The sequence below is a fragment of the Myripristis murdjan genome, chromosome 10 (assembly GCF_902150065.1).
Source record: "Myripristis murdjan chromosome 10, fMyrMur1.1, whole genome shotgun sequence".
Lineage (NCBI taxonomy): Eukaryota > Metazoa > Chordata > Actinopteri > Holocentriformes > Holocentridae > Myripristis > Myripristis murdjan.
Genome location: NC_043989.1, coordinates 8,316,176 through 8,337,250, shown reverse-complemented (window position 1 = coordinate 8,337,250; position 21,075 = coordinate 8,316,176). Strand labels below are relative to the sequence as shown.

Genomic DNA, 21,075 nt, shown 5'->3' with positions numbered 1-21,075 from the left:
AATGATGGCGTGTATTGTACGCAATGACACACAATGACATGAGCAACTTCCTAAATAGACTGCTCAAGTGGAGTCTCAGTTAATTTTAAAGGCCTTTTAACTAACAGGTTTGGCTCAAGCCTTTTGCAGAGCACCAAAGCATAAAGCAGCACAAGGCAAGATTTTTAAGTAAAAATACACCTGTTTAATCAGCCTTAATTACAAAGTGGGGCTCCAATTAAGAACAGTGTGTCGTCTCCCATAACTCACACACTGTAGATTTGCCCTGTTTACCCAAATGAGATTATGGTGTCTGGTATGGCCATATTGCTGCCAAGTCAGATTAAGTCAAATCAAGCCAGGCTGTTTTGTATTCCATATGCCATACATAAACACACACATCCCGTGCTTCACATTAGAATGGCAACATAATAAAAGCAACATGGAATAAAATCATAAATAATAAAATAAATAGTGCAAACTGTCTCAAACAGCTGTGAGCAAGCACTCTGCCAAGAGAGAGGTGGACCGGTGTTAGATCTTTTGGCTCCCTCAACCCTTTGATATCCTTCGGTGTGAAGCATCACACACCAACTGGACGGGTAAACACGAGTCCGCTGTGTGCTGTGTACTGAGGTCACGTTACAGGATGTGTGGCTGTTGAAGTTTACATTTTTCAGATGGTTACCTTTCACCATTTGGAGCTCCCAGTGTTTGATTTCGCCCAGTGCAGCTTTAATGACATGTTTTACACAATATGATGTCAGTGGGAGTGTGAGCAGATATGACAGGAGCGGGGCAACACTGGGAGGAGGGATAATTGACAAACTGGGAAGAGGAATGGGCCTTTAAGCAATGAGAGATTTATCTTATCTATACAATCTATACAATCATGTATATACTTCAGTTCCATCTGTATATTGTCATATTCATTCCATATGTATATTTTCACATCTCATATCTCTTTTCCTTAGGTTAGCCCTTATTGTATATTTTTAGTTTTTAGTCTTTATAGTCTTTATTGTATATATTTAGCCTTTATTCTTTTTTTTTTTCTTTAGTTAACTTTATTGTATGTTTCTACTGTCACTGCTGGAACACCAGAATTTCCCTGGTTGGGATCAATAAAGTATATCTATCTATCTATCTATCTATTTGCACGTATAAAAGTATTGTTAACTTCTCCATGTCTTCTACCAGGCTGTCCGTCACGCTGTCTTGTCCTCTGGACCTAACATTATTCCCCATGGACACTCAGAGGTGCAAGATGCAACTTGAGAGCTGTGAGTATTTCTGAATGATATTACAATATTCCATCTCGTCAGCGCACACCATCTGATGAATGGTATTTGGGAGTTATTCATGAGTTGGGAATATATTTGTTGTTTTTATAAAATACTCGTTTTGGGGTAAATGAAGTCTTTTTTGGTTGTGTTTAAAGCCCAATTTAAGTGGTAAATATTTGGAGAAGTGGAATAAATCATCATATTTTAAGGTTGTTATGGAAGTCTCCCAGCTAATTGAGCTTGACTGTGGTTATTGCATCTTGTTTACAAAGCAGTTTAGACTAAACAAGCAAACATAAATATATAAATAAATAAAAGCTTAAAGCCATTTCACAGTAATGCCAGACCTGATTACTGAGGCCTACGGCTGTCTGTATGTCTGTGTGCCTCGACAAAATGTTTTTTTCTTTGTATTTAACTGTCAGGTTTATTGTGTGTAAGTGTTGTCTGTTTGTGTTTATGTGCATAATATTTGCCCTTGTGTGTGTTTGTGTATACCTCTATATATGTTCAACTGTTTCATTGTGTGTGTATGTGTGCACGCTTGTGTTTAACCATTTTTATGTGCATCTGTCTACCTCCCTGTCTCTGTATCTAGTTGGGTATACGACAGACGACCTGCAGTTCATGTGGCAGACGGGAGACCCGGTGCAAATGGACGCCATTGCCCTGCCCCAGTTCGACATCAAACAGGAGGATATTGATTACGGAAACTGTACCAAATACTACGCTGGAACAGGTATTGTTGTCATAATAAATATCAAACATCGTTTACGCAACCATTTTCAAAATGAAAGTTATAAAACATTTAATTGTCAGGAAAGTAGAAATTAAATTATTGAAACAGTGACTACAGTAAATGAAATACTGAAAAATGAATGCCACAAATGACCCTTCAGTTCAGCCAATAACAGCCAATTGATCACTCATAGGTTTTCGTCTTGAATTTGGCATAAACCGTATGACATTATATACTTATTACACATAAAAAAAACAGAGCAAAGTGAAGTCCTTTGAGCCAGTGAAGTCCCAGTTACATCATTAAGTGTTGCCAGTAACCACAGCACTGGTAAGCCAAACAAGGTTTTGACTTAAATGATGTTCAGCTTTGCGTTTTTCTTTCATCTTTTCATTAATAATTCCCTCTGAATTGAACTTGTTATTGTGTGGGTGAGAAGCACAACGCTATAGTCTCATCATTACATTTAAAGTCCAAAAACTTGTCTGTGTCCCTGACTACAACCCTGATCATTGTTACCTCTGCCAAGAAAATTATGTTTTTGCACCTGCCAGTGTGTTCTCTGTGTCTGTCTGTAATCAGGATATTAAAAAAAAAAAAAAAAAAAAAAAAAAACATGCACAGATTTCCATAGTCTTTAGTGCTCAGATAGGTCTTGGGCCAAGCAACAGTTTTACAATCAGATTTATGTTGTGATCCAGATCTGGGATTCCCACCTGTCCAGATTTTTTCTTTTTTTTTTTTTTTTAGCCGTGACTATGAAAGTAACAGAAACTGAGACGCGGTTCCAAATGTTAAAAGCGTATTTGCACGGTCAATAAATCAGCTGAACATAAAATTTAAGAGGCTGTAATGATGTCTTTGGGTGGAACAAGTTGGAGAATTGCTCATTGTTGGCAGAGGCTTGCAGTCTCAAAGTGTGCTCCAGTTTAATATTGTGCATGGTGTTGCATATAATATTCATCCTAACAAGTAATTTATCATAGTTAAAAATTGTCTTAAGATGATTTTTTTCTACCTTAAAAGCAATTGGAAAAATCTGTAAACAGGAGGAGATATTTTACTTTTTTTCAAATTTCATTTCACAAATTCTTGTTTGGAGATTTTGTTGCGAGATGCTATCACCTTAGGGAAATTTGTGAATCCAGTTCATGCTGCATTAGAGAAAGAAATATTGACATCATTGGTGGATTTTGTTTACTGTGAAAAAAACAAATAGATTTTAACGGTTCAATACTAGACTACAGTACATGTTAAGATGTACCTTTCTATTATGTGGAAATGTTAACTTTGACAGCTTTGAGGAGTATGTGTATGTGTCGTAAGATTATGCAGTTTAATGAAAACCTGTTGATTGCAAAGGGCAGCGCTGCATTAGTGCTGTACATGCACTGATGCAACATGATATATCTTTCCCCAATACAGTTCCTAAAATTTGGTGAAATGTGTACAACTTCAAAATGCAAATTAGTTTTTGTGGCACAAATAACATGAACAATATGCTTCTCCAACACAAATTGGCTCATGCAACAACTGCAGTGCAGGTTTGTCAAACCATTTGCATGTTTTTGTCATGGTGAAAGATTAGGAATAAGGTGGAGTTAAGGTTAGATCAAGGTGAATAAAAATTTGGTTAAGATCAGGCAACTAAACAACTTGGTCAAGGTTAGGGTGAGGTTTAGGTAATATTTTAATTTTAAAAAATACTTACGTTGAAACTGAAAACCTCACTCAGTAAAATATCGAGGTCATCACAGTTCAGGAGAAATTTATCTGACCACCCACCACCCTGACGTCCACACCCTTGCTTTCCACCTCAGTATTTCAGTGCCAAACTACCTTCTGCGTGTCTCCTCCCTAAAATAATTTAGCGTTGTCAAAACATTTCTTGCACTTTACTGTGCACAGAATATGTGCTTTTTCATTTTAAGATGCACCCACTTCACAAAATTTAGTGAAACGGCAGTTATTTCCATTTTGTTCTGTACGCATAAGCTAGGGAAGGGCTGTAAGTCACCCAAACATATTTTGTACTGGCTCACTTTCAAAGGATGCTGGTGGGATCAAAACTGCTGAGTATTCCTATTACCAACAACAACAACAAAAAAAAAAAAACAGGGTGCAGGTACTATACCCTGCACATAATAAGCCCAGTGTGGGTGCAGCATGGTACTTGCAATGAAATGGAAAAACTCTCTATTAACCACAGAGCTGCTGTGACCTCAATGCTCTCGTACTTGGGAGGCGCACCGCTGGCAGTGGGTCAGCCTTTTAACGGGTTGTCATGGAAACCCAGCCAGACACAAAGATCACCTTTGTGTACAACTGGTTCGAGCCTGCTCTATGACACAGGCACTCCTTATATGCTGTATAAAGATCACCCAGAGAGCCTTGGGCTAGTCAAACATTACCTCAGCCCATCCACTCCACCATCCCATCGGGCTTACCGTCCAGCCTCCTCGGGCAGATGGAAAGAGAAGACTCGGAGGGGATTAGGAAAGCGTCTCTGAAATGTATGCTTGTTCACCCCATGTTGGTGTAACCCCAGCTAATGGAGGCCATGCTTCCAGTGCAGCAGGAGGGGTTAAAAATCAGCACTTGAGAACAGAAAGTTTTGTACTTTAAAGAAGAACAGTCTGTGTGGGAATCGTCCCAAGAGTCAAATTAGCCCTACAGCAGAAATATTTGAACAAGCGCACATTTAAAGTGAGCGTATGAATCATAAGTATCACTGCTAAGATTCAGTTGTATCCCCTTTTGCACAATCAATCTTTGTGTCTCAGGACGTAAAAATCCCTCTTTAGTCTGTGATCACACTGGGTGTTTTTTTTTTAAAGACCCTGCACCTTTTTGAGTTATTTTCTATGGTTTGACAGATGGCAGGCGCATACATCCTTCAAACTATATGCCTGGCATTTTGATGGGCACAGTCTGATTTTCGTGGCACAGCCCTGAGTGCTCTGGAATGAGCAGGTCTCAACTTCAGCCACACTGTGCATTACATCAGTGTGAAAACAGCCCTTGAAATAGCCGCTATTTAGCACTTGGACGAGATGATAAAACCCTGTTCCGTTCAGTCTTGGAGGATGTCATGTGCTCACATCCTCTGACTCATCCTCTTCCTCAAGAGCAAGGAAAACAAATCTTTACTTTCTCTTGTCCATTTTTATTTTCAGTGTTATTGAGTGGTGTCCAATCATGTGCTATAAAGAATCAAGAGTATGCAGATTTTTGCAGAACCAAAACCTACACCAGGTGATTATACTGATTAGCACTCCTTTAGCCAGAAAGGAGGAACTAATGAGTTCAGTGGGATGAAACCCTGCATACTATTGGCAACCCATGGCATGATTGACACCCCTGCCCTTTGGTAGTTCTACTAACCTAGCTAATGCTAATTAGAGAGCTGGAAAGTTTAGTTAAACGACTTAACGTTCTTTGTGCTCTTTTTTAGTCTAAATCTCTAAAGCCCTGAACAGATGGGAAACTTCAGTGGCTGCACATCTTTTGATGCATGGCATATGACACCTAGTAGTGCACACTGCACACAGGAGATTTGAAGTGTCAACACAAGAGGATAAATTCTAGATCAGCTGGTTGCTTCTGCAGTTCACTAGGCACTGTATTTTGGTGGTCTGTTCCCTGCTTTGAAGCTTTGAAATTCAACTGAGCTCTGAGCTGAGGCTTGGAGCCGCGTCAAAACTGTTGTGACACACCACTTAATGCCTGTAGTTTGCCTGCAGTCATTGAGAACAATAGGTGCATTTGCTGATTCTAGCGTCTGACGCTTGCTATCTGCCCAGGGATTAAGTCCTTTAAATCTACCCTCTATGTCTACAGTAAATAAAACAGGCACAATCAATAAAGTACTGTATTGTTTTCTTGCATTTACTTGGTCATAATATTTCAGTGAGGAAGTATCCCTTCCTCATGATTTGTGCAAACTGAACCTGCCTGTCATCAGTAAATTTCAAAGCGATCCGTGTTTCTCAGTGAAATAAGTTCATTGTGTATCTTCTGTCTCGTTCCTGATGCAGGGTACTACACCTGTGTGGAGGTAATCTTCACCCTAAGGCGGCAGGTTGGCTTCTACATGATGGGTGTTTATGCTCCCACGCTGCTCATCGTGGTCCTCTCATGGCTCTCCTTCTGGATTAACCCTGATGCCAGTGCTGCCAGGGTGCCTTTGGGTATGGATAATCCTGACACCAGTGATCCATTTTTTTTTTCAGCCTCCAGTGACATTTACAGATACACAGGGGTCTAATGTTACTATTCCATGTGCTGTATAACTAGATTTAACACCTACACTGAAACCTGCTTTGGATGGTAGTGGAAAAACTGAAAATGGGCGATGGATGAGACCGGGTATCATTAAGAGGGAACCTTCCATCACACAGTAGTTTTATTGTTGTCAAAAGCCATGGTCAAAAGACTGTGGTAGCACAAACAGATGCTTCTGTGAAATAATTGTATGCCTTTAGGGATCACTGACATTTTGGTTTCCAATCACCAGCGTCATGACATCATCAATCACTTTGACAGCATGGAGGACTTTATCTGCCAAGCGTGCTGCCATGTCCAGCATTGTTCTACCTGAGATAAATCACTGAATGTGGCTGTAATTGATAGAAAGCACCTACAGCAGTGGTGCTCTCTTTGTCAGTAGCCCTCTTCCAATGTAAAGTAAACCCCATGGAAATTTAGATTTATTAAAGAATAGTCAGTAAATCTACTCCCTCAAGCATTCATATCTGCTTAAACTATGCAGTGCTTATGGCTTGGCCTGAGGTCTTCGGGAAGAGTCAAGGGCAGGGTGTTGAATTCCTGGAGGAGCCCTTGTGTTAAGCGGGATGGGGATTGAGAGTGCTGGTCGAGAGGCAGGAGTGGCCCAGCTGGCCAGAGAGGAACACCTGAACCCAATTAACCAAATTAATCGAGGGGAATGCTGAGCCTCCTGAGAAGCTTTGTTGTTTGTCCAAACCAGGCAAGAAACCTGATACACTTCAGCTGAAAAGGCTCCTTGATTTTGTTGTGTTTAGTTGCCAGATATATCACAGCCAAAAATCCATAGACCCATCCCTGGTGTCCTATCTGCACACTGTGTTGATCTTTGTCTCACTTTTGTTTTTCCTAGGCTGGTATGTTAGAACAAGAACAGAAACTCTCAAACTACAGGGGTATAGGGTCGTCATCTGTCTTCCTAACAGCCCGATAACCTTCCTAATAATGGAATTCACCTCATCAAAGCACACTCTGCTCAGTCACATCACATCCTCATCGGTCATCTGTTGCATTATTTCTGTGGCCTTGACATTTAATGTCAGGTTATATAAATAGCTCCATTAGTTGTCATACCAATCACCGCAATTTTTGTGTTTCCTTGATGAAAAAATTGAAGAGTTTTGTCCTAGAACTGGATACCTGTTGTTGGACCACCCTGACACTTTCTCCAATAAAATCAATAGTGGAAATTCAAATAAGTTAGAGAACTTTTTCAGTATTTAGAGAGCTTAAGTTCTTGACGATTAATTAATGCTTTTACAAGCCAAATCCTTTTAATTTTATAAATACTGAATTTTATGGTTTAGGTGACTTTTTTCCTATTATAATTATTCTAATAAAATCGACACATGGTGTTTTGAATTATAATTCTTCAATTTTAATTGGAGGAATTCAGTTAATTTAAACTGCATTTTCAGGAAATCTGTCCCGTCCCCTTCCTACCCTCTTGTTCTCTGCACCATAATTCAACCTATGTGCAATGTTTCAGTGTCACTCATGTTTTAAGGTACCAGCACCTCAGGCCGTGCACGGTTGCATGGATAAGATAATCCATTGTTATCCCACTGCAATCATCCACCACCTCCCTTCTCCATTCTCCTTCCAGTTGTTTAACACCACTTTCATCCCATCATCACACCATCTCCTCCTGGGAGCCGCTTCTGACTCCTCTGTAAATGGGATCAGTCCAGGTCAGTCATCTCCCAGGTGTAAGAGCAGTGGCATTTATAGCTCTGCACTGTGATTTTTGTGTGTGTGTGTGTGTGTGTGTGTGCGTGTGCGCGCGCCCACATGCAGCTTTGTGCTCATGCTTGTGTGCATGTGTGTTTGTATGTTTTTGTGAAACACACACACACACACACACACACACACATGCAATGTGTGTGTGTGTGTGTGTGTGTGTGGCTATTCCCATACAGTAGGTGTTTTCACCAATGGAGAGGTAACTGAAGCATATCAGGAACATTCTCAGGCTGTGTATTCATAGATGATACTGTATCAAGGCTGCTCTTATTTTGTGCATACAATAGTGCACTCAGTTTCCTCCCTTTTCCAGACTACAGGCAAAACATGAGAGACTCAGCAGCCAATTGTGCTGTCAAACAGTTTTCAAATTACAGTTTAAGTTACTATATTATTCAAATATAACACAGGACAGTATACAAAATATACCGTAAAATACAAAAAGCCTTTCAAGTTTAGCTTTTTCTTAGGTTTTCTCTATCTGTTTCAGTTTATTACACACATTGTGCCAGTGAGCCAGCTCTGTCTCTTTGCCAGAAGCCATGTGGCTTTAAACAGAAATTGCATTTCAAAAAGAGCACAAATTAAAATAGCTAAACTCTCTGTCTCTTTACCTATAGGCAGGTTTCCAACCAAATTACCCAATACTTTTAATCCAAGGAACTACTTTTCAAGGAACTAAAAGTGTTGTTTTCTGCGTTTCCACTACAGTCTTAAGACCAGCAAAGATTAGGCAAATTAGTCCGCTGATGTATGAAACAACAGCTGCTGTTTTTACACATCAATTTTTACAGTTATGAAGCATCAGGCTTGTCAGCCTATTCGTAATCTGTCAATGTCAATGTAATCTGTCAACCAGCCTATGAACCTATGAATCATGAAACTTTTTACAGTGTTTTTCTCCCGTGTGTCTGCTCTGTTTTGTTGACTTTCTTTGTCAGCAGTGTGTTTACTCTACCAAAGAATGCAGCACCAGAAAACAGGTTTTTCAAAGGTTTTGAGGCGCAACCACCAGACGTTCTTCATCATAGAAGCACAACTGTGAAAAATATTGGTAGAATGTGAGAGTAGCGGAGATTAGCTCTCAGACAAACATACAGACTGACACACACACACACACACACACACACACAACCAAACGCATGATCCCCTCCAGGCTACTGCCTGGTAGAGATAACCTGGGAGAAAACATTTTCAGTATCTCCATCTCTCACCTGTCTTTGTCATGGAAAATACATGGGTTTCCAGGCTGAGAATACTCACTTTCATTGCTTATTTAGGTCAATGGTCACACAGCCATTTGATCAGAAATCTTGAACCCTGTACTATCCTGTTTTTTGATGAGTGAAGGTTTAATGAAGCCTGGATGCGAAACACATTGGTCATTTCAGTGTGTTTTTTGTTGCTTCAAAAAGCTTGAAAAGTATGAGTAAGGGAGGGGCTGTGAAGCTTTTCATGAGGTAGTACAGCACCATCTTCCTTATTGGCTGGATCATTATTTTTGCTCTTACCATTACCTGAAAAAGCACCGCTGTGCACAGGACAGCTATAGCCAATAATCCTGCAGGCAATCAGAGATAAAAATCTATTTAAAATTACTGCATCATCAGACATTCCCTAAGCTCCATTAGATGTCATTATTGCAGAGGTAAAGCAAAGGTCATGAATTGTATTTGAGCTCTTGTATTCAATAACCGTGCAAGGCAGAAATCCGTTCATTATTCAGTAAACTGAGAGATGAATTTATTGTTTTGTTTTGTTTTGTGCATGGAAGGGGAAATGCTCCAGCTTTCATGGCCACGATGTATTTTTTTCATCTCTCTTTGTCAGAATTTAATCCAGGTGGATCAAGTGCTTTTCCTAATTGGAAAAAGAGATGCAAACTGCACCCCAATTCTGTCTTGTGTCAGTCTTGTATGTTGGGAGTCATGGCCTCACTGTAATGTTCTCAAGCACTCTATCACAACATTAACATGCACTGGAAGGTTCATATAAATCTAGTGGTATTAATGAGGAAAATTATCCATGCTTTCTGGGACAAATTTACCGTCTGGAAGTGTGGAAGAAAGATAAATTAATCTCCAGGAGCCGTGCAAGAAAGATAAGCTTGTACCCAAACAGAAGTTATTTAGAGCTGGAAAGTTGCATTTACTTTTTTCTTAAATTAACATCTAACTCTGTCTTACTTTAGCTGACCACTGATTGACAAGGTTACTCCTCTCCCCCCCCTGTCTAGGCATCCTCTCGGTGCTCTCTCTGTCCTCTGAGTGCACGTCTTTGGCTTCAGAGCTGCCCAAGGTATCCTACGTGAAGGCCATCGACATCTGGCTCATTGCCTGCCTGCTGTTCGGTTTCGCTTCGTTGGTGGAGTACGCTGTGGTTCAAGTGATGCTCAACAGCCCCAAGCGCATTGAGGCCGAGAAGGCCAAGATGGCGTCCAAGGAGAAGGCGGAGGGAAAGAGCACCGCTGCCAAGAACAACACGGTCAACGGGACCGGGGGGACGCCGCTTCATGTCAGCACCTTACATGTCAGTGCATCCGGTTTGACGGCTTCTATGTGTGTATGTGTGTGTGTGCGTGTGTGTGTGTGTGTGTGTGCATGTTGATGTTAGTGTGTGTCCACCCTTGAAGGAAAATTCATCGCTCTTTCACTCAGAAATAAGTTATTTACAATGCACAGCATTGACTGTAGTAATTTATAAAATGTTGCTGCATTCTAGCTAATGTTATGTCAATGACAGGCTATTTAACAATGTAAACTAGCAAGCATAGAGTTAGTATAGAGCAGTTTTAAGGGCACCTTATATAACAAATTTAATGTGTCAGTGTCAAATCATATGTATTTAATGGATCTAAGGTCTTACAGTGCTGAAAGAAATCAAATTTAAGTATATTTCAAAGATTATAAATTGGTGTTGTGTACCATTTTCACTATATGGTGCTAGATCCGAGCAATTAATTGAAATATTACTGAAATCACAATACACTGAATTTCATTCATTCATTTTCTAAGCCACTGGTCCTAATTGGGGTTGTGATGGTGCTGGAGCCTATCCCAGCACTCATTGGGCAGAGGGCGGGGAAACACCCTGGACAGGTCGTCAGTCCATCACAGGACACACACACACAAACAGACATTCACACACACACATTCACACCAAGGGGTGATTTAGTATCACCAATTTACCTCAGGTCAGGTCCGGTGAAATTGCAGTACAGCCAAGTGCAATATCATGTGTGTGTTCGCCTGACTGTGAGGCACGTGTAGCAACATAGTCCATCCTGAACAACCACTAAACCCTTTTCATTAGTTCTACTGACCCATTTTGCCAACGTATCCCAGCATAATGTTTCATGGAAAGCCTGGGGGCACTTGGGAAGGTGACGGTATGTCACCATTGAGGAAAAACCTTTGGTTACGATGCCTTAACAAGATCTGAATGTCTCCATTGCTAGTGACATTCTCATTCCTCAGTTAAGGATAATGTGAGTGTGTTGACCAAAGATCTAAAGGCCTCACACAGAGCTATTCAAAGCAGCTCGGCTAAGTTTGACGTGCTACAGGCTGCAGTGAGAGCTAGTGAGCATCAAGTTAATGATCTCTAGCCTCAAGTGAGGGAACTCACCTCAAAGATCACTCAGATGGAAGACAGTAGCCGAAGGTCCAACATGAGACTGATGGGGCTGAGGGCAGGCGAGGAAAGGTTGGACGCCGTTGGTTTTCTGAGCACAAACTTCACAGTGCAGTTAGAACAGGACGCTAATCGCCCTTGGGCTCTGAACTGCTTGATTACACCGCCGTTGTGAAAGTAGCCAGCGCTCTGTCTGGTAGTGTTGCTGTTCTTCCCGAGCTACAGCAGAGAAACAGCGAACAAAAGGATGCCATTTACCCCCATCCACACCTTTTAGAAACTGATACATGCTGTGGATTTTTTTTATATATAAATGAGAAGGAGGAACATTCTCCTGAAAGAGCAAAACTCTGATATATTTTTCATCTTAATTTTTTTTTCTTATGTCACCCCCAGATATTTACATTAGAGACTGACTTACTGTAGGCGCTTATGAAAGCTGCTTTTCAGAGAGGAGAAATAATTCTGTGTCTACTGATGATGAAATTAGAAAGCACTGATGAATGGGTCACTGTAAGTTATGATTTCCAGCTATGATTTCCATCGCACAAAGAGCAGTTGTCCTTTCTTTTCTTTGTTTTTATTTTCTTTTTAAATCTCATTTAGTTATTGCCCAGTTTCAGTTTCATATATATGTATATATATATATATATATATATATATATATTCATTTCTGATTAGCTTTTGTGCGGTGCATTTCTCTTCATCATGTGAAGTGCAGTACAGTGGATATTTATACATAGTTGAGGCCAATGTTTTCTCTGATTTTAACTCTTATAACATAAAATTAACAATCACCCTTGATTTTTATTGTTATGTACATGTAGGTTACATCATCAATGTTCGATTTGCTGCACCTATAATAACAGAAAAAAAAATGACCCATTTAGTATTCGAGCTGTGTTTAATCACCATAAGAGTGAAGTGATAGTGCTTTTTCTGTTACTCACTGTGAGAGTGAGTGCATCTGTGTTTATGTAGCCTCCCTCATACTGCAATGATAAAATGGTTAACCTTGCATATCCCATAACCCAAGGCAAGATTATGAGAGTGAAGTCCAGAGATGCAATCTAAATGCAAAATAGGAAAACCCAATCATTAAAAATTGGCATCCTCTCTAACGCACACAGCTCGGTCAGGGCTAAAGACCCACACTCACGCACGTAGAAACCAGGCATGCAATATCTTCTATGGGTCTTTAAATTGTACGGCTAATTGAAATTAATTTACCTCCAAGTGTATGTTAGTTAGGGCTGCATTTAGTTTGAGAGGATTACATTATTCCATTGAGATCTAATGGGCTTTCTTGTCAAAACCAAATCAAAATAATGAAGCTTTAATGAGTCTAATGACTTCAGTGAATAAGCATCCACAGTCTGATTAGACTCCTGCTCACCCTGCAGGCCTTCAGGGAAGTTGATGAAAAAGATTTTTGGACGGCAATATCTGCAGCCTTTTTCATATTGTTTTTTTTTTTTTTTTTTTTTTTTTTAATGACCAATGGTTGTCTGTTGTGATAACATGTCTTGGTTGCAGAGGGATTACAAGACCCCGGTTCAGACAGTAACCATATTAGGCAATATTCTTGAGCGCACATTGATCTAATTTTGGTCACAAAAATCTTACTTGGTTGTTGTCCTCCTAAATTAACACTAGTTTTGATGCATTAGCTTGAGCTATTCTCGAGCTTCAGGATCAAACAGCTACACTGTGTTTTTTTGAAAGTGTAGTCTGTTTTCAGTCTCGTCCCGTGACTGAACAGCCTCATTCAAGTTCTCTTCTCATTTTTGATCAAAACTAGTTGCACCATGGCTGTGATGTGGCATATGACAACTCCAGCAGAGCCTTCACACACACACACACACACACACACACACCACACCACATTGTGTCAAACAAAACAAATGGATAGTGTGGCGTATTGAAAGTTTGATCAGACACAGACAAGGAACCTGTGAAGAGGAAAAAGTCCTATACGTCAGAAGCATGTGCGTAAACATTAATTGGAAGCAAATTCTCAAGTCTGGAGTATTTTCTGTATCATCATGGGTAGGAAGCCCAAGCCTCGGTTTTTAAGGCTTGACTTTGAAAAGCACTCTGTCTTGGCAATGACACAGGGAGTCATAGATAATTTGGTTTATTGGTTAATGTTTTGGAAATTTGATTGATGCACGTGTCGACTCTCAGACTTATCTTTGTCATGTGATAAGAAAGGACCAAATTCTGTCTTCTGTGAAGGAAAGTAAACAACATTAACTTCACTAGAGCTCATTCTGTCATGTAATGTTAAATATCAGTGTGCCTTCTCATCATCATGCTACCAACAGCTGCTAGCTGCTAAAAGATATTGCTGATGCAACTTTTGAGCATTAACGCTAATTAGCATACAGTAGACTAACTACGTATGTGATTATCAGAATCAGGCTGGTTGCAAATGATCTCCCTTTAATTTATTTAACATTGCACAGTATAATTAACTTGCTTACCTCTTGAGCAATAGCTAATTTGCTCTGGTCACCTGCCAATAATGAGTGAAGTGAGTGAAAATGTGTCTGAAAGTCAGGCTTTAAACTAAAGTGTAGACTTCCCATCTGCGACGATACACATTGTGCTGCAGGTTTTACAGTTTGGCTCCAACGAATGCTCGTGCTTGTTGTTCTGCACCTGAGTCTTCCCTCTTCATGGATTCCTTGGGTATTGCAGTGTGCAGATAAAGACACCCAAGTGTGTTTTGTACTGGCCCAGTTTCAAATTGCACTGGCCAAGGTATCGTGTACAACTGTTCAGTATTCCAAAGAAAACCAGTGGGTGCTGATGGTGCACTCCACCCAAAGTCTGGTTTGGATACAGTTTAATCCTTTACCAAGGGAAAACTCCAGCTCGTCTCCAACCAGGTTAACATGTATGCGATCATGAATGGCCTGGATAGACGGATGAATCTGTTTCAGAAAGGGCCAGCGTTGGCAGTCTGTGCCATCTGTTGTGAGGCACTCTACATATATATCTATATATAGAGTGAAAGAGGAGGACAAGAGGAAATGCTTGTGATGTGGATGCCAGAAATTAATGCCAACATTTCTGTTCTGTATACCACTGAGCTACAGCATGGCATCGTTTTGGTAGTGAAAAAGTGTGCTAGCAGAAACAAATAGTCTAAGGATGATTTCAAGGTCTCAGGTCTTTTCAGTATTGTGGTTTTATACAATTGATTGATTGATCAGATGATTGGTTGACTGATTTTTTTTGTTTTAATTATTCTGAAGAAAACAATGAACGAATGAATGTTGGTGACATTAAGTTTACAACTTCCAATTTTCATAGGATTCCCTATTACTGTAGGTATATATATGCTGTATTTTCTTACACTATTCACAGTAAAAGGGTTAAGTTTGCAATGGACTGACGACGGGCAACCTGTCCAGGGTGTTTCAGCGCCTCCCGCCAAGTGAGCACTGGGATAGGCTCCAGCACCCCGTGACCCTAATTAGGATTAGCAGCTTGGAAAATGAATGAATGAAAAGGATCAATAAACAAGATGCTGATTTTCTTTACATTTATTTTGAGGGCATTTTGGCTTTATTAGACAGTCACAGTGGGGAGAGAGACAGGAAAGTCAGGGCCGGGATAGGGGATGACATGCAGCAAAGGGTCTAGGCCAGATTCGAACCCAGGACGCTGCATCTTAAGGCTCATTCATGCTCCCTTTACGTACAAAAATAAATGTCTGTTTCAAATGATGTAACCGTCACTGCCCACATACTTTCATGTATCCATTACTTCGGCGTGGAGGTCAAGCAGTAAATCCACTAGAGGGCAGCTCAGAGTCAGAAGTCAATCATGGCAGCGATGGAGGAGGTCGTAATAATGGACCTGCAACAAAGTAAGAAAGGCGCAGGGAGTGTTGTAGACGGCCGTGGCCTTTGAGGTCATTAAACACATCACGAAGGGAAGGAGGGAGAATTCTTTCCTCTTGTAATATGCATTTTGAAATTTTCTTCCTTGTGTCTCAGTCATAGACGGGTCTCACTTGAACTCGTAGCTACACTGCCTCACGATTTCCAGTGGTACTGCTCCATTTTGTTCATACCTGCAAGTTTCCTGAAAATGAGCAGAAATACGGACATAATAAACGCAGAGCACGGACACAAGGCTCCATCCGTATCTGTATACGTACTTAATGTTGAGCATGAATGAGCCTTTACATTTAGTTTTACATGGCACATGTTCATCCCATGAGCCACTGGGACGCCCCAAGATGTTGACTATTTTGGGAAATTTGTAGCCTTGCAAAATGCCTAAGTTGAAAGTCAAACAAAGGTTATTGTTGAATCATTTCTGCTTTAGAGGATACTTTCATCTTTGGTTTCATGCATTGGCTCACATGTATCTTGATATTCACTTTATCTTGTATGCTTGTATCATGTTTTACGAACGTTGCCCCTCTCTTGTCCCCAGGTGGCGGAGACCCGCTGTAAGAAGGTGTGCACCTCTAAATCAGACCTGCGGACCAACGACTTCAGCATCGTGGGCTCACTCCCACGGGACTTTGAGCTCTCGAACTTTGACTGCTACGGGAAGCCCATCGATACCGGCAGCAGCCTCGGCAAATCCCAGGCCAAGAACAACAAGAGACCTCCTCCTCCGAAACCCGTCATCCCCTCAGCTGCCAAAAGAATCGACCTGTACTCCCGAGCCCTCTTCCCCTTCTCTTTCCTCTTCTTCAATGTGATTTACTGGTCTGTGTACTTGTGATCATCTTGAAATCATCTTATATCATCCTCCCCTTTATTAATTAGATTAGATCATTAATCAAATTACAATCAAAGAGTTTCATTCCAAAATAAAATGAAATATCCCCTGTTTGAATTGTTCGCATACAAAATGACCACTGACATGAAAATAAAACTCACTGCAGATTATTGTTGAACATGTCAGTTACCCTTAACTATCAATCACCAAAAATGAATTATTAAACTCATTTGTATTTTTGATCTACTGAATAATAAATATCCCATGATCTCCTTTCCCCCCAAAAAGGATATTCTTCAGCATCTTGGAATGAAGCACTTTAAATTTATTGATATTGGTACTAGAGAGACTGATAGGGCATCGCAGACATAACTCTTGTGATGTTTGGTGTAAAAACAATCCACAGTCAAAGATTATGATCACATAATTATCGATCGGCGAAAAAAGATGTAGAGGTCTATAAAAGAGCATTTGTAAATAGTCAGCTTTCCTGATTTTTGATGCCTAGAGTGGGAAACTGCCAGCAAATTTAATAAATTGAGCATTTTATTTACGTTTCAGTACGAAGTGTAACATTGTAATTACCTTGCATGTTGAAAATTGCATGTATATGAATATATAAAAAAATATAAATATAAATATATATATAATATTTATTAAATTTTATTACTCTCATGATTTGCTCTTGAGAAGGCTCTAGTGGATATGTGAAACACCTTGTTCCTGTTCAGATGGTCATGTGACACTGCCACTCCAACAATTGTAACGTTTGACGATCTCCCACTCCATTTTTCCACCGTCCTCGCGTGTGTAAGTGGGTCGCTAAGTGAGCTGGCCATGTGTTTGTGAAATTTACAAGCAAAACAAATAAAATATCAGATGACTTGATGAAAAGTGTTGTGTCGGAGGCTTTCTCAGCTCTCTATCAAAGCAAACGCGTCAAGCACATCAGTTAAGATGTTCTGCGGTTTCACAATCAAGTCATTTTTGAACTTGTGTTTGAGCAAAGAATACTGAAAGTTTACCTTGTGCTCATTAGAGGAGGTTTTTGTTTTGTTTACAGAGCGGGGGGGAGGGATGGTGAAGCAGAAGAAGAAAGCTAGTAAACAGTTGAACTCTGTTTTAGTCATTCCTATTTTTTTAGATAATTTTATTTAATCATTATAGTTATTGAATCAACATTATTACTTAAAGTTGTGATGAGGACAGGTAATAGGCTACAGAGTTAATCACTTTTGTATACATTCACACTGATACACTGAAACTGATAATAATATCAGTGCTGATACCGGGCTAAAATGGAGTATCATACCAGAGAATTTACTTAAGTCAGTTATCTGATACCAAAGGCCCTGAGTGACATGTCAAAGATAAAAGCAAACTCTTGATTTCTGAAACTTTGAAGCCTATATTCTCAAAAACTTGGAGAAAGAAGAATTTTAAATCAATCATTTTATCCTTAGACACAAAACCAAAGACCCAAGCACTATTTAGTGAGAGAAATGCATCAGTTTGGTACTCGGTATCAGTTGATGCTTAGGTTGTTTTGTAATTAGCATTGACGAAGTGGTATGAGAGCACACTCCCTGTGCTTAACCCTGCACCTGGACCAGACACACATCTGGATTTTTGCTCCTACAGTCACAGTGGGAAAAAAAAATCATTGATCTCCAGCATCTCTCCTCCTCTCAGGCAGCATGTACTCTGCATTAAGCAACAACACAGCTGTTTCTTCCACAGAGGCTTGACCTCACCTAATCCGCCAAACCACTCATCAATTATTCATGGAAACGTGCTCGGAAAATGACCTCTGACTATCATTGCGAGGCTCCTCATATGAAATCTGTCTCCAGCTTAATGAACCAAGATAGATGCCGACCTTATGTCACAACAACAAGCTAATATGAATGAAGCATGAGACGAGTGAGCTCAGGTTTGCATGTAAAGGAGAGCAGAAATGTCATTGCTGGGATCATTTTATTTTGGGTTGTTCTAATGTATCAGTCGGTTTCCTGTGCAGATTAGGAAACCGGAGAATGTGGTTATTTTCCAACACAATGAGTATTGATAGCCTCTTTTTTTTTTTTTTTTTTTTTTTTTTTTCCTGCGGCTGTCATGGTTACAGAATTTGGGAGACTTTTTGGCTGTCAGTCAACCAAACCAGCCTGACAAGAGAATTTGTTTTCCCACACAGAGAGAGAACCAGACAAGACATAAATATTAAACATTGATTTGGAGCTGAGCAATGAGACATGGTTATTAATGGGTGTTTAACATCAGACATGAAACATACATCATCAAGGGACTGATATTTGCAGGTTTTATTGATGAGCTGAAAATGTATTGATTTGTAATAAATATTGACTCATTTCAACACTCACCTCTTTTCAACCATGCCTGAATCTTTAATGAGAAAGAGTCTGCTCTGCAGTGCCCTCTAATGGTCAAATCTATATTTGATTATCATAATGAGGGGATAAAATTCTCCTGGGACTTAAAAAAAACAGTTGCCGAGTCAGATCCTGTATAGGTCCATGGGAAGAGCTTGACAGCAGCACTAATAGAGATAGGAGGAGAGAGGAGGAGTTTAGTTTCCATTGTCCCCCACTCGTGCTAAAAATGGTTGTGAAAGGCTTCCATTTCAGTGGTGAGACTGCATCAAATTATGAATAGCTCAGCCCTACATGAGACCTGTAATGATATCTTTTACGGTGCTTATGGCTGCTTTTGCTCTCACTTCTATTTGACATTTACATCCTGCATTTTAGATATTAGCTGATGCCGTTTTATCCAAGCAGAGGAAAGAATTACAGTGACGGCAGCATTAGAATAAGCTTCAATTCGTAGATCACTATTGTAAGTAAAGAGTGGGACAATGAAATCCAGGGCAGTGGTTGTAACAAATACAGCTCATGTCCTCATATCCCTCCTCAGTGCATGACTTTCAGTGTGTGTGTGTGTGTGTGTGTTTGCGCTCCACCCCCGCTCCTCAGCACTCCTGCTAGTCGCGCAGCTCAGTAACCTATATCACACAGGCTGCTGTCTAATCCAACATGACCTCTCACCAGGCACCGACCCAGGCCACCAAGAACAGCTGAATGACAGTCAGGCGATGATTAGTGAAGGAACTGTGGGGGCGAAATCCGAGGGCTGAGGGGAGACACATTTTCTGTGAGTTTGGCCCATCAGTGTTGTGCTTTTATAATCAACCATCAGCGAAAAAATGTGATTTGGAAAACAGATCTTGATTCCTCTCCCAGAGTTGAGTACAATGATTTTTTTTTTTTTTTTTTTTAAATCGATTTGCTTAAATTGATTTTTTAAAAAATCTACCAATATCCAAGAAATTATTGTCATTTTTTTATATTCCTTAAATTAAATTTATGATTGATTCAAGGTTACAGAGTCAAAGAACATTTCAGAATATCCCAATTATGTACCTCTATGTTGAAACATGACGTATCAGGTCACATAATTTCAAATCAAGTCACATCAGGTCATGTCACCTCACATCCTCATCATTTACAAATTTGACTTTTATTCTTTACTTGTTTTTTTCTTGTTACTTTATGTATATAGTATGTGTTTATGTATCTTTTTGTTTGATTGTTTGTTTACTCACTGTCATATTTTGACACTGGCCTGAGGAAATTGGCAACTTCCCTGATAAATGATGCCTAATAGGCTGTTTTTCAAAAGCCACAGTCGATTTCAGGTCAACTAGAAATTTCCTCGCTCTCCCAGGCACAGTGGTTGCTTGGTGGCTGAATTTTGGCCGAGCTTGAAGTGTGGAGCTCCACAAAGTGTGCAGGATGTCATTTCCCGTCTGGGGCTGCGGTGGCGAGAGGCTCAAGTTCCAGGTTGAGCCCGTCAGACCAAACCAATCGCTTAAGCAGCCATGACCACGGGTCCTGCTGTTAAGGTTAGTTCTGCCCAGACCAAAAGAAGATAGAGTGAAGGAAGATGGATGCATGGAATGATGGATGGATGGATGGATGGATGAATGGATGGATAGATGCATGGAGCTGAAATGAAATCGGATTTGAAATGCCTGATGTTGGTGGATGGAAGAGAGGAGATGAGAAGAACAGGGAAATGGACAGAGGAACAGTAAATAAAGCAAGACAATGTGCTCCTTTCAAGTTAAAAATCTCCCATCTTTGAAAAGTAAACTTCTCAGTAACTGCAAAACACATCATTTTCAAGTTGATTATCATGTATACTTGCAATTTTAGCACTGATTTTAAATGTATTTCAATGGTCCAAGGCTCATACATTCACTCTGGAGAGGATCATATAAACCTGAGGTTCAACTGAAAACATGAAAATTGTCAAGATTTGCTTTTCTGTATCAGCAAGGGGCTTCAGGAGCACATATGATGATGGCATGGAAGGGGATGTATAAAATATATATTACAGGAATGAATGCACAATGCAGCCAGCACTATTACACTTGTGGATAATTAATAGATGTTAACTATCTGTATCCTCGTCTATTTGCATTCCTTCCAACATACCTCCCTGAGCTCATTTTTTAAAAATGTCCTTTTCACTGCACAGCTTGAATCATGAAATGACCCTGAAGAAGTATGTCATTATTATACAGTTATTTTAAAAAATGTATCCTATATTTATCCAAGGGAGGTTTGCTGTGCATACATA

At 40.0% G+C, this 21,075-nt stretch overlaps 1 protein-coding gene across 1 annotated transcript in view; it reads left to right on the top strand.

The window, feature by feature from the left end:
* The window catches only part of glrbb (glycine receptor, beta b), a 34,483-nt gene extending 17,635 nt beyond the window's left edge, over positions 1 to 16,848 (top strand). Inside the window, exons 6-10 of the mRNA XM_030062751.1 lie at positions 1,180 to 1,262; positions 1,864 to 2,004; positions 6,042 to 6,194; positions 10,268 to 10,560; positions 16,120 to 16,848. Of these exons, the coding sequence (XP_029918611.1) occupies positions 1,180 to 1,262; positions 1,864 to 2,004; positions 6,042 to 6,194; positions 10,268 to 10,560; positions 16,120 to 16,416 (967 nt within the window). The 3' untranslated portion in view covers positions 16,417 to 16,848. The remainder of the gene's footprint in view (positions 1 to 1,179; positions 1,263 to 1,863; positions 2,005 to 6,041; positions 6,195 to 10,267; positions 10,561 to 16,119) is intronic.
* The last annotated feature ends 4,227 nt before the right edge of the window (positions 16,849 to 21,075 follow it).